The sequence below is a fragment of the Pelophylax lessonae genome (genome assembly GCF_965119305.1).
Source record: "Pelophylax lessonae genome assembly, chromosome: 5".
In the NCBI taxonomy this organism is placed as follows: Eukaryota; Metazoa; Chordata; class Amphibia; order Anura; family Ranidae; genus Pelophylax; species Pelophylax lessonae.
The window spans coordinates 141,014,040-141,027,296 of NC_138772.1; the positions used below are offsets into that span (position 1 = coordinate 141,014,040).

Genomic DNA, 13,257 nt, shown 5'->3' on the forward strand with positions numbered 1-13,257 from the left:
TGCCTGTTCCGAACTCCTCCTACTCATCCTGCCTTTAGGGTACAAAAAATAGTAATCGGGGCCTAGTCTGGGTCTGTACGTGTGAGATAGATACACCTTTTGATATCATATTTTCTATTCCGCTATTCAATCTACACCCTTGGGGTAAAAAGAATTAAATTGCGGCATAGTCTGTATCGGTACGTGTGAGATACACCTTTCCACTTTTTGGGGCGCATCTTCCACCGCCGAGGATTGCAGGGTGCTTCAGTTTGCCTCCTGTTCCGAACTCCTCCTACTCCTCATCCTGCCTTTAGGGTACAAAAAATAGTAATCGGGGCTAGTCTGGGTCTGTACGTGTGAGATAGATACACCTTTTGATATCATATTTTCTATTCCGCTATTCAATCTACACCCTTTGGGGTAAAAATAATTAAATTGCGGCATAGTCTGTATCGGTACGTGTGAGATACACCTTTCCAATTTTTTGGGCGCATCTTACACCGCCGAGGATTGCAGGGTGTTTCAGTTTGCCTCCTGCCTGTTCCGAACTCCTCCTACTCCTCATCCTCATCCTGCCTTTAGGGTACAAAAAATTGTAATCGGGGCCTAGTCTGGGTTTGTACGTGTGAGATACACCTTTTGATATCATATTTTCTATTCCGCTATTCAATCTACACCCTTTGGGGTAAAAACAATTAAATTGTGGCATAGTCTGTATCGGTACGTGTGAGATACACCTTCCAAATTTTTGGGGCGCATCTTCCACCGCCGAGGATTGCAGGGTGCTTCAGTTTGCCTCCTGTTCCGAACTCCTCCTACTCCTCATCCTCATCCTGCCTTTAGGGTACAAAAAATTGTAATCGGGGCCTAGTCTGGGTTTGTACGTGTGAGATACACCTTTTGATATCATATTTTCTATTCCGCTATTCAATCTACACCCTTTGGGGTAAAAAGAATTAAATTGTGGCATAGTCTGTATCGGTACGTGTGAGATACACCTTCCAAATTTTTGGGGCGCATCTTACACCGCCGAGGATTGCAGGGTGCTTCAGTTTGCCTCCTGCCTGTTCCGAACTCCTCCTACTCCTCATCCTGCCTTTAGGGTACAAAAAATAGTAATCGGGCCTAGTCTAGGTCTGTATGTGTGAGATAGATACACCTTTTGATATCATATTTTCTATTCCGCTATTCAATCTACACCCTTGGGGTAAAAAGAATTAAATTGCGGCATAGTCTGTATCGGTACGTGTGAGATACACCTTTCCAATTTTTTTGGCGCATCTTACACCGCCGAGGATTGCAGGGTGTTTCAGTTTGCCTCCTGCCTGTTCCGAACTCCTCCTACTCCTCATCCTCATCCTGCCTTTAGGGTACAAAAAATTGTAATCGGGGCCTAGTCTGGGTTTGTACGTGTGAGATACACCTTTTGATATCATATTTTCTATTCGGCTATTCAATCTACACCCTTTGGGGTAAAAAGAATTAAATTGTGGCATAGTCTGTATCGGTACGTGTGAGATACACCTTCCAAATTTTTGGGGCGCATCTTCCACCGCCGAGGATTGCAGGGTGCTTCAGTTTGCCTCCTGTTCTGAACTCCTCCTACTCCTCATCCTCATCCTGCCTTTAGGGTACAAAAAATTGTAATCGGGGCCTAGTCTGTGTTTGTACGTGTGAGATACACCATTTTATAAAAAATTTTCTATTCCACTATTCAATATACACCCTTTTGGAGTGTAAAAAATAAAATTACGGCATAGTCTGTATCGGTACGTGTGAGATACACCGTTTTATAAAATTTTTTCTATTCCGCTATTCAATATACACACTTTTGGAGTGTAAAAAATTAAATTACGGCATAGTCTGTATCGGTACGTGTGAGATACACCTTTTTAAATTTGTTTGGTGCATCTCCTTCCACCGCCGAGGATTGCAGGGTGCTTAAGTTTGCCTCCTGTTCCGAACTCCTCCTACTCCTCTTCCTCATCCTCCCTTTAGGGTACAAAAAATTGTAATCGGGGCCTAGTCTGTGTTTGTACGTGTGAGATACACCGTTTTATATCCTTTTTTCTATTCCGCTATTCAATATACACCCTTTTGGGGTGAAAAAAATTAAATTTGCGGCATACTTTGCATATTTGACTGTGAGATACACCCGTTCTATTTGTATACTGTTTTTCTATTCCGCTATTTAATAAACACCCTTTTGGGGTAAAAAAAATTAAATTGCGGCATAGTTTGCATATTTGACTGTGAGATACACCCGTGCGATACTGTTGTTGTTTTGTTCCGCTATTCAATAAACACCTTTCTAGGGCAAGATCATAAATTACAGAAATATGAGGAGACCGTCAAATAGGGGCCGTTGCCTGGGTCGTGGTGCTGCTGGTAGAGCTCCTGTTGCAAGGAGAGGACGTGGTCGATCTGTGCCAGCTACACGCACAAGTGAAACACCTTCCTCAAGTGTGAGTAGGCGACAGAACCTGCAGAAGTATTTGGTAGGGCATCATGCATCTCTAGAAGTGATGAGGCCAGAACAAGTAGAGGCGATAGTAGATTGGTTTGCTGCTGACAGTGCCTCCAGTTCCTTCACATTGTCTCCCATCCAGTCTACTGCAGAAAGGTCAGAATTGGCACCTGCAGCCGATGTCCAACCGTCTTTTACCTCACCCCCTTGCAAATCAGGCAAGCAGTCTGAGCCGCAAGTCATGCAGCAGTCTCTTCTTCTTTTTGATGACTCTGTCAGCAGGGTTTCCCAGGGCCATCCACCTAGCCCTGCGCCAGAAGTGGAAGAGATTGAGTGCAGCAATGCCCAACCACTTATTTCTCAAGATGAGTACATGGAAGGACCATCGCAGCACGTCTCCGATGATGACGAAACGCAGGTGCCAACTGCTGCGGCACTCAGAATTGTGGAGACCGACAAGGAGGGCAGGGGTAAAGACTGGGTGGAAGATGATGTGGAGGACGATGAGGTCCTCGACCCCACATGGAATGAAGGTCATGCAGGTGACCTGAGTAGTTTGGAGGAAAAGGCAGTGGTCGCACAGAGCCACCAGCACAGCAGAAGAGGGAGCAGGATGCAGAAGCGGAGCGGCCGAGCCCCAGACACTACGCCTGCTACTGCCCAACGCAGCAAGGGACCGAGTGCACCAAAGCCAGCTCAAAGGAGTTCTCTAGCGTGGAAGTTCTTCAGAAAATGTGCTGATGACAGGACACGAGTGGTTTGCACCCTGTGCAATCAGAGCCTGAAGCGAGGCATAAACCTTCTCAACCTGAGCACAACCTGCATGATCAGGCATCTAAGTGCAAAGCACGAGCTGCAGTGGAGTAGACACCTTCAAAACCAAGAAAGGTCTCTGGCTCCTCCTGCTTCCTCTTCTGCTGCAGTCTAGGCCTCTTCATCCACCTCTGTAGTGATACCGGCACCTGCCACCCCGCAAACAGACGATCTGTCAGCAACACCACCACCTGGGTCACCAACCATCTCCACAATGTCCCGTGGAAGCGTTCAGCTTTCCATCTCCCAAACACTTCAGAGGAAGAGGAAGTACCCCCCTACCCACCCGCGATCCCTGGCCCTGAATGCCAGCATTTCAAAATTCTTGGCATTTGAAATGCTGTCATTCCGTCTGGTGGAGACGCACAGTTTTTTAAAGCCTTATGTCGGTGACTGTCCCACAGTACGTCGTGCCCAGCCGCCACTACTTTTCCAGGCAAGCCATCCCTTCCCTGCACAACCAAGTGGGGGAAAAAATCAGGTGTGCACTGCGCAACGCCATCTGTGCCAAGGTCCACCTAACTAACGATACGTGGACCAGTAAGCATGGTCAGGTGCGTTATATCTAACGGCACACTGGGTAAATGCAGTGGCGGATGGGCCTGAGGCGGATAGCAATTTGGTGCATGTCCTTCCACCACCGAGGATTGCAGGGCGCTTCAGTTTGCCTCCTGTTCCTAACTCCTCCTACTCCACTTCCTCATCCTCTACCGCCTCCTCATCCGGTCAGCGTAACACCTTCACCACCAACTTCAGCACAGCCAGGGGTAAACGACAGCAGGCAGTTTTAAAATTTGCCTGTTTGGGGGAAAAACCACACACCGCGCAGGAGTTGTGGAGGAGCATGGAACAGCAGACAAATGAGTGGTTGCTGCCAGCGAGCCTCAAGCCCGTCCTGGTGGTGTGCGATAACGGGCGAAATCTCATAGCAGCTCTGGGCCTAGCTGGTTTGACGCACATCCCTTGCCTGGCGCATGTGCTGAATTTGGTGGTGCAGAGGTTCCTTAAAAATTACCCCGATATGTCAGAGCTGCTGCAGAAAGTGCGGGCCGTCTGTGCGCACTTTCGGCGTTCTCACCCTGCTGCTTCTCGCCTGTCAGCGCTGCAGCGTAACTTCGGCCTTACCGCTCACCGCCTCATATGTGACGTGCCCACAAGGTGGAACTCCACCTTGCACATGCTGGAAAGACTGTGTGAGCAGCAGCAGGCCATAGTGGAGTTTCAGCTGCAGCACGCACGCGTGAGTCGCTCTGCGGAACAGCACCACTTCACCACCAATAACTGGGCCTCCATGCGAGACCTGTGTGCCTTGTTGCGCTGTTTTGAGTACTCCACCAACATGGCCAGTGCCGATGACGCCGTTGTCAGCTTAACTATCCCACTTCTATGCCTCCTTCAAAAAACTATTCGGGCGATGATGGAAGAGGATGTGGTACAGGATGAGGAGGAGAAGGATGAAGAGGTAACATTTCCAAGGCTTTCAGGGCAGTCATTCGCAAGTGGCTCCGAGGGTGGGTTCCTGCACACACAAACGCCAGGGACACAATTGTCCAGCAGGGGCACAGTTCTGGAGGATGAGGAGGATGAGGAGGAGGAGGAGATGGAGGAGGAGATGGAACCATGTTCACAGCAGGGTGGCACCCAGGCCAGCTCATGGCCATCACTGGTGCGTGGCTGGGGGGATAGAGAGGACATGGACAATACACCTCCCACAGAGGACAGCCTTTCGTTGCCTCTGGGCAGCCTGGCACACATGAGCGATTACATGCTGCAGTGTCTCCACAACGACCGCCGAGTTGCCCACATTCTAACTTGTGCTGATTACTGGGTGGCCACGCTGCTGGATCCCCGTTACAAGGACAACGTACTGTCCTTAATTCACTCACTGGAGCGTGATCGCAAGATGCGCGAGTACAAGCACACGCTGGTAGACGCGATGCTGCTGGCATTCCCACCTGACAGCGGGGCCACAGTGGAAGCACAAGGCCAAGGCAGAGGAGGAGGAGGAAGAGGTCGCCAACGCAACCAGGGCACCGCCAGCACCTCAGAAGGCAGGGTTAGCATGGCCGAAATATGGAAAAGCTTTGTCAGCACGCCACAACAAACAGCAGCACCAGCAGCTCATATGGAACGTCTTAGCAGGAGGCAGCATTTCACCAACATGGTGGAGCAGTATGTGTGCACACGCCTACATGTAGTGAATGACGGGTCTGCCCCCTTCAACTTCTGGGTCTCCAAATTGGGCACATGGCCTGAGCTTGCCCTTTACGCCTTGGAGGTGCTGGCATGCCCTGCAGCCAGTGTATTATCTGAACGTGTATTTAGCACGGCTGGGGGCGTTATCACAGACAAGAGCAGCCGCCTGTCCAGAGACAATGTGGACAAGCTCACGTTCATTAAAATGAACCAGGCATGGATCCCACAGGACTTTTCCGTACCTTGTGCAGAATAGAGATGGATACCGACCTTACCCAGCCATTGTTATATTTTTGATCTTTCTCACTCTTTTGGGGTGTACCCTCATTTAAAATGACTGAAAAAAAGCAGTGTTGCCTACCTCGTCCTCCTCCACCGCCGCTATTTTTATACAGGCTGAAAGGCCCGCTGTGTACTACACTTTTTGTGTTTGTTTTGTCACTATTCATTTACTGGCACTTGCATACTGCACGTTTATTTATTTTTTGTGTTTTTGCACAGACATGTAGGGTTCAGGTCATTTGGGGCCTGCCTTGATTGGGGGCACTGTGGCCTCAACTGGAGGGGTCTCTCTTTGGGAGAGCCCCTCACCAAGTACTTGCTGGACTGGCTTCAGTTCATCCCTAAGGAGTAAGGTCCACCTGGCGTTGGCCTAGTTAGACCATGGCATACCTTTGCCTCTATCAGGAGCCTTTCTTTTCAGAGGATTGGCCAGTCTGTACTTTCTATGCACTCTAAGGAATAGTGCCCCATCGTTTGTGTCAGTGGCAGGAATTATGTCCCATTTTTAATTTCATTCCAATTTAAAGGCAAACAAAAGGCAGTTTGGAGACCACTGGATTTACGCAGTAATATTTTTGAGAGAGCAATGATTCTTCCAAGGAAACCATTACTACTACACTTGTTTAAGTTTTTCTAGAGTCGTGCATATAGACAGGACAGACCAAACATTTTTTGGGACACTAAGCAGAATTTTATTTCCTTCAAGGGTCTCATCTCCACTTTGCTGTCCCTGTGACTGCACTAATATAAAGCCTTCAGTAATTTTTCTGGGACTTTTGTCACATTTATTGATCAATATTTTCTCTTCACACACGATACTGGAGTTAATGGTTGGGCCACTCACCTCTGTGGAATCAATTAATTATCAGGGACTGCGCCCCACTTCACAAGTGGATCCCCCCTCCCTTTTTTCATCAATTTCACAATTTTGATCTATTCACAGATCTGGGGGATTGTTGGGTTGGTTACTGCAGTTATCCCTCAAGTTGTTCGTTGTTTTTATGTACATGTTTTTATTGTTGAGAGTTTGTATGGTTCTGGGAGTCTATGCATGCCACATTTTTCAATCAATAATGTTTTTCCTTTGAATACATTTTGTGTCCATTGTTGACCCTTGTCTGGGGAGAATTTCCTATCTCCTCTTTTTTTGCATATTTATTAATTTGGTCAACGGACTATATTCGCCCCCAATAGGGAAATAGGTGGTATAGAGAGCATTTCTAGGGGGTGATCTTTTGTCCCCCCCCCCCCTGCTCCAATTCATTACATTCATATAGCCGTATAGGAGAGAGATCTTTTGATTTTCATTAAGTGTGGGATGCAGCAATGACTGCTAACTGGTATCTGTATGGAACACAGAAAAAATATGTTTCCAGCACACTGTGGATCTTTTTTCAAAGTCTGGTCTTTTGGTAAGATTTTGCATTTCGGTGCACTGACAATGTTTCAGAAAAGCATGAGACCCCTGTGGCAATTATTGGGTAGATTAACTAAAACTGGTCCACTCAGAATCTGGTGCAGCTGTGCATGGTAGCCAATCAGCTTCTAACCTCAGCTTGTTCAATTAAGCTTTGGTAATAAATCCTGGAAACTGATTGATTTATTTGCAGTGAGCCTGATTGTGCACTTTCCAGCTTTAGTAAATAAACCCATGTTTCTGACAAAGGGATCCTGTGCAGCTTTGTAACATTGTACTGACTTGCATTGTCATGTGATCTCCTAATAAATATTTGGATTTTACAATACGGATCTGAGATGTGCCTGTGATTAATGTATTCTTTGGTCCTGATTAAAATCACTAAATATGTACGTGCCCATAAGTAGACAGAAGAACCTGCAGTGTGCATAACAGGTTAGTGCAGAAAAGTATAAGTGGGGGTATGAAGTTTCCAGGGGTATATTTGTTAATATTTAGAAAATGCTACATAGGTGTTAAACTATTACAGCATGTTGGAGCATCTCTTAAAAGGGAACTAAACTCTGGAAGCAAAAAAAAGCAGGTAAAGGGCAAAGGACTAATGGCCAGTATTGTCTGTGGTCTCCTTGCACCTAAAAACCCATTGCCTGCTCTACAATTTTAAACGCACTCCTGGATGCTATGGAAGGTGAGAGTGTGTTTAAAATCCTGGTCTACCAGCTGACCTTTATAAACAGCAATGGTAGACAAGTGGTTAACGAAGGTCAGATCCTATTTTAGGATTCATTTGCAGGACGCTAGACAATTCTTCGGAGTTCAACATAGTTTGCACGACTGTCTGGGTTTTGAGAACCCTGGGGTCAGAAGGACTTATAGTGAAAAGCAGGGCTGAGCTTTTCCATTTGTAAAGCTGAGTATTGTCAGTTTGGTATGTTTTTATTTTTTAACACAACTGGTCTGATTGCACTCCATTGTGATCTTCCTCCTGAGCTCCAATGTGTGGATGCACACATCTTTTAAGAGGTTCATGCCTTGACTCTGCATTTCCACTTCCAGCTGCAGAGCAGGAAATGTCAGGTGAATGTATGGACCTCTTATGAAATCTGTAAAAATGGGGCTGCAGCATAATCAAAGTATGCAAATATTGGATTAAACTAGAGACATATAGCAAATGCCTGACAAGATAACAATAAAGGGCCTTTGTAAACTGTTGTGATGTATGATGGTTCTTATATTTGCTGTTTTAAGTTTTTTTTCTTTTTTTTTTTTTTTACCCCTAGCTGTAAACATTTCAATTCTAGAATGTATTGGCCATCCATATATTTGGCGGATAATCTAACCCTTACCACACTCTACCCACAACTCTAAAAAAAGTTTTGATTATCATGCTTTTACAATCCAGTGTCTATCAGAAACTATAGGTTTTGGATAGATTTACAGTAACTGACGATTAGCTTACCACTAACATTATATAGCTCTGAAATTGTGGATCTGTTTGCACCAAATATTATCCATAATCAGTACAATGCTTTCTGGATGCGGAGAGATTGGAGACAGATTTGAGACAAGAGATTGTTTTATTTTCACTGGTGAGTTCCATGATCAAGGGCATGCAGAGATAAGACCCATGTGATTATACTGACAAAATTGATACAAACACTACATACATTAGCGCATTTCTGTGGCATTCCATTATTTTGATGCTCATACTGCAGCGCACTGACAACAATGCAATGCCGTCACCATAACCTGGAACACATGCATGCCAAGTCTTCATTTGCTTTGCTTGTGCCAAAGTTCAAACTGTAATTGTGTAATGTTACCTCATCATTGTAAACTGGCCCATGGGGCTTTTCAATGGGAATTACATAACATAGACAAATATGCATATTAGTTTGTTTTAATAACAGTCCAGAGCTTTTTCAGTCCACTTAAACTTTGTAGTATTCATATATTGTGTAAGTCTATGTACACCTAACAGGCAGCATGAAATCCCATAGAATGCAGACAGCATATGCATAATAGGTAGACATTTGGAACCTGCCAAACAGACATGGGACCAAGAATACGCAATACTATACAAGATATGACAAAACAGGACAGTGACATACATAGGTGGCTAATGTGATATCTGAGTAAAAAATAAGAAAACAATTCTGCAAAATTATGCATGACAATATTGGAGCAGCGAAAAACAGCAAAAGGTATACAGAAATGTACATTAATAAAAATAAATTACAAGGTCTACAAAAAAAGGTGGAAATTAAATAAGAAGATGGACTAATTTATGTAACAAAGTATGACATTCTACACTTAAGAGTGCTTAAAACAGCAGTACATTACATCTGATCTTACTAGAACTATATACAGCTATTCTATTTTTTTTTCCTTTTTTTTATTTGAATTTAATATAATATTTGATTGTACAATAGGTGTTATCATTGTTTATGGCCTGGGTACTATGAAACAGCACAGCATCCATTGACCCTATTTTAGACCAAAGGACGTGCAAGCTAAATGTCTGGGTGTTTGGACTGCTGCTACGCAAACTTTATTAAACCCAGAATACTGCTTCATGCACTGACATTGACTTGATAACACAAGGAATTGTCCACAATGTTTTTTTTTCTTGCTTGAGCAACCTTGAGTGCTTGGTCTACACATCATTACTGTCCACTTTGACCACAAATGACTCTTCGTGTCGTCTCTTTCCCAGAAATCCCTTTCTTTGTCTTCTTCTGTTCTTCATCTTATTTAATTTCCTGCTTATCTCGGTGCACCAGATCAATAAGGTTTACAAGTGGAACTCGAGACTAAACACTAACTTTATAAGTAACATAGGAGGTATAGTACAATCTAGATTCACATTATTATTCAGAGGTTAAATGTTCTTCTGAAAATGCCACAAATCAGGGTATGCACGGTGCTCATTTCATAACAGTCGACAGAGGAAAAAAAACATACAAGTTCGTTCATTATGCAGAGTTAACAGTGCTAAGTCGAGGTAATCTTGTCATGTTGTCTTCACAATAAAATATTCCTGTAGAGTGAGATTTACTATTCCAGCCATATGCATTCGCCCTGTTAAGAGTTCCTATTATGAAGGTAAGTTAGGAACATTTGTTGCTGGCAAGTATAAATTGGCATGTTTTATTAAGACAGGTTGCAGTGGTCCTATTCTTCCAGTCAGACATATTTATTACAATTCTCAATAAGCCATCGGAACAGGTTTTTCTCTTTCACTCATATTGTAGAGTTAGTCTATTGCCCAGTCATGTTTAATTTCTTTTATGCTAGCACCCAGTGTTTGTGTGACATCAAAGTTGATTCCATTCCTCTCCACTGGCTCTTCATGTGAAGTATCGGCACTGTGTGGAGTCAATGTAGCAATAAGATGTGCATCGCAACTGTCCATAAGATCTGTTGGAAAAAAATACTCAATTTTATCAACTGGATTTTTGTTTATTACTACCACATATAACTATTTTGCGTTTCCTTCTGAACAAGACACACACTACCACCTAAGTAACCTGCTTCATTTAGATACTATGGTGAGCGTTGTATTAAAGTGTTTGTTAACCCCAAGTGCCGGTTCACACTGAAGCGGCACGACATCGGGGGCGACCTGTGAAGTCGCGTGCACCGCGACTTCGGCACGACTTGCACGGACTTCATAAAATGAATGTCTATGCAAGTCGCTCCAGGTCGCCCCGAAATAGTACAGGAATCTTTTTCTAAGTCGGAGCGACTTGTGTCGCTCCTATTAGAACCGTTCCTGTACCACACAATGGACCGCAACGGTGCGTGACTTGTCAGGCTGACCAAGTCACCTGACAAGTCGTACTAGTGTGAACCGGCACTAAATCTATGTTTGGTGTAATGTCACACTGTATACAGCAAATCAGTTGCATTTTCCTGCCTGAAAGTCTTGTCGGTAACAACATACTGTAAAATTAGATTTGGGGTTTAACAAAGGTAAAATTATACCCAAAAAATGTGACATACACTAAAGCATTCACTGGTGGTAAATTGTTCACTGTAATTATAAAACACAATCAACAGGAAGGTTCACCTACAGCGAATGGTGGTGTCACTGATTTATAAATATACCCTCTTTGGTGTTTTGGATCCCCATTCTTCCTATTCTGTCACCTAATGAATTTCTTTTGCTTTGATATGCCATTAGGAAAAGACAGAAATATATTTCTTGAGAATATAGCAAATGTTCATTTTAAGCACTTCAATACTGGGAACTTTCACCTCCTTCCTGCCCAGGCCAATTTTCAGCTTTTAGTGCTGTCACACTTTGAATGACAATTGCGAGGTCATACAATACTGTACCCAAACAAAATTGTTATCATTTTTTGAGACAGGTAGAGCTTTCTTTTGGTGGTATTTATCCACCACTGGGTTTTTTATTTTTTGCTAAACAAATGAAAAAAGACAAAAAATTATCATTAAAAAAACGTTTTGAAATTTTGAAAACAAGTAATTTTTCTCCTTCACTGGTGTGCGCTGATGAGGCTGCACTGACAGGCACTGATAAGCAGCACTAATAGGCAGCACTGATGGGCAGCCTTTATGGTCACTGATGGGCGGCATGGATAGATGGTACTGATAGGCACCACTGATGGGCTTATTTTTACTTGTTTTGCACTTTGTATTATGCATTTATAAACACATGCAGTTTTTGTAATAGCATACTTATTAGTTTTATTCGCTGCTCATTATAATTTTGATAGTTTTTGGATTCTTTCGGATATAGCATGGCTCACTTTATAAAGTTCATTTATGGCAATATAAAAGTTTACGGATTGCAATATTATGTAATTTGGCGCAGCACTGCTGTTGTTTTGATATGTCACCTACTATATGCAGCGTAAGCATAATAAGTGGTTGCAGCCTTTTTATTAGTGTTGGTTGCGCTGATTTTTTTAGTTTTTATTTTATCACTGATGGGCCCTAACAGGCATCACTGGTGAGCACTGATTGGCACAACTTGTGGGCACAGATGGGCATCACTGGTGGACACAGGTGGGCATCAATGGGGGGCACTGGCAGGCATCGCTGATGGGGCTGCACTGATAATCAATGCACTGATTATAAGCGCAGACCCCCCCCCTCCCGTCAGGAGAGCCCTGTCGGCGCAAATGGAGGAATACTGATAACTGTCACTTCCTATTGACACTGTGATCAGCTGTGATTAGACAAAGCTGGTCACAAGGTAAACAGCCTACATCATAGGCTCTTTACCATGATCGGAGATGCGGTGTGTTCTGGCGCCACACCGTAGCACTGATCACCCTGGGGGCACCAACAGCAGCTTGTTCTGAAGATCATCAAATGATTTCCAGTCAGGGCAATGAAGCCCCCGCCTGGTCATCATTCTGCTATAGGCCAGGTGGGAAGGTGTTAGGATTTACCTTTCTTTTTTTTCTGTCACAACTCAGGTAAACTACTAAGGAGAACACAAAAAATTGTAAAATGACATTAGTGGGGAGCCACTGTCAGATCAATGCTTTTCTTTTGCCAAAATTGTTGTTAATCAAAAGATTACATAGTGGGCCCAGAGGCCACATGACCACTGAACACAAATGCACATGGGAACAGCAGAAATCCTGATGTGATGAATGTTGATGATAATAAGGCACAAAAAACAGCATTACCATTTTTTGATAACAAACGTGACAGTGCTTCATTGAGGAAAAATAGTATATAACTTCAAGCAGAAGCCCAATCGGAAGAAGTGATGTCACAGAATGTCATGATGCTTGTGAAGCTCTGTAACAATGATGGCGAACCGTGGCACCCCAGATGTTTTGGAACTACATTTCCCATGATGCTCACGCACTCGGCAGTGTACTAGAGCATCATGGGAAATGTAGTTCCAATACATCAGGGGTGCCAAGGTTCGCCATCACTGCTCTATAAGAATAAGGCTATAAGTATCAGATGTGTAAGAGAAACCTATTCCTACCATTAGTATAGAAAAAGAGAATAAGTAGAGAGACGATGTGGGCAAAAACAAACGCCAGTTAGAGAAGGGGAGAAGTGAGAGGAAGAAATAAAATGGGAGAAAAAAAGCAAAAGACTGGAGAAG

General features: G+C 43.9%; 1 protein-coding gene across 2 annotated transcripts in view; it reads right to left on the reverse strand.

The window, feature by feature from the left end:
- Positions 1-9,085: 9,085 nt before the first annotated feature.
- The window catches only part of COLQ (collagen like tail subunit of asymmetric acetylcholinesterase), a 158,176-nt gene continuing 154,004 nt past the window's right edge, over positions 9,086-13,257 (reverse strand). For both annotated transcript variants that reach the window (XM_082259199.1, XM_082259200.1), the window contains one exon: positions 9,086-10,577. In XM_082259199.1, the coding sequence (XP_082115325.1) occupies positions 10,508-10,577 (70 nt within the window). In that variant the 3' untranslated portion in view covers positions 9,086-10,507. The remainder of the gene's footprint in view (positions 10,578-13,257) is intronic.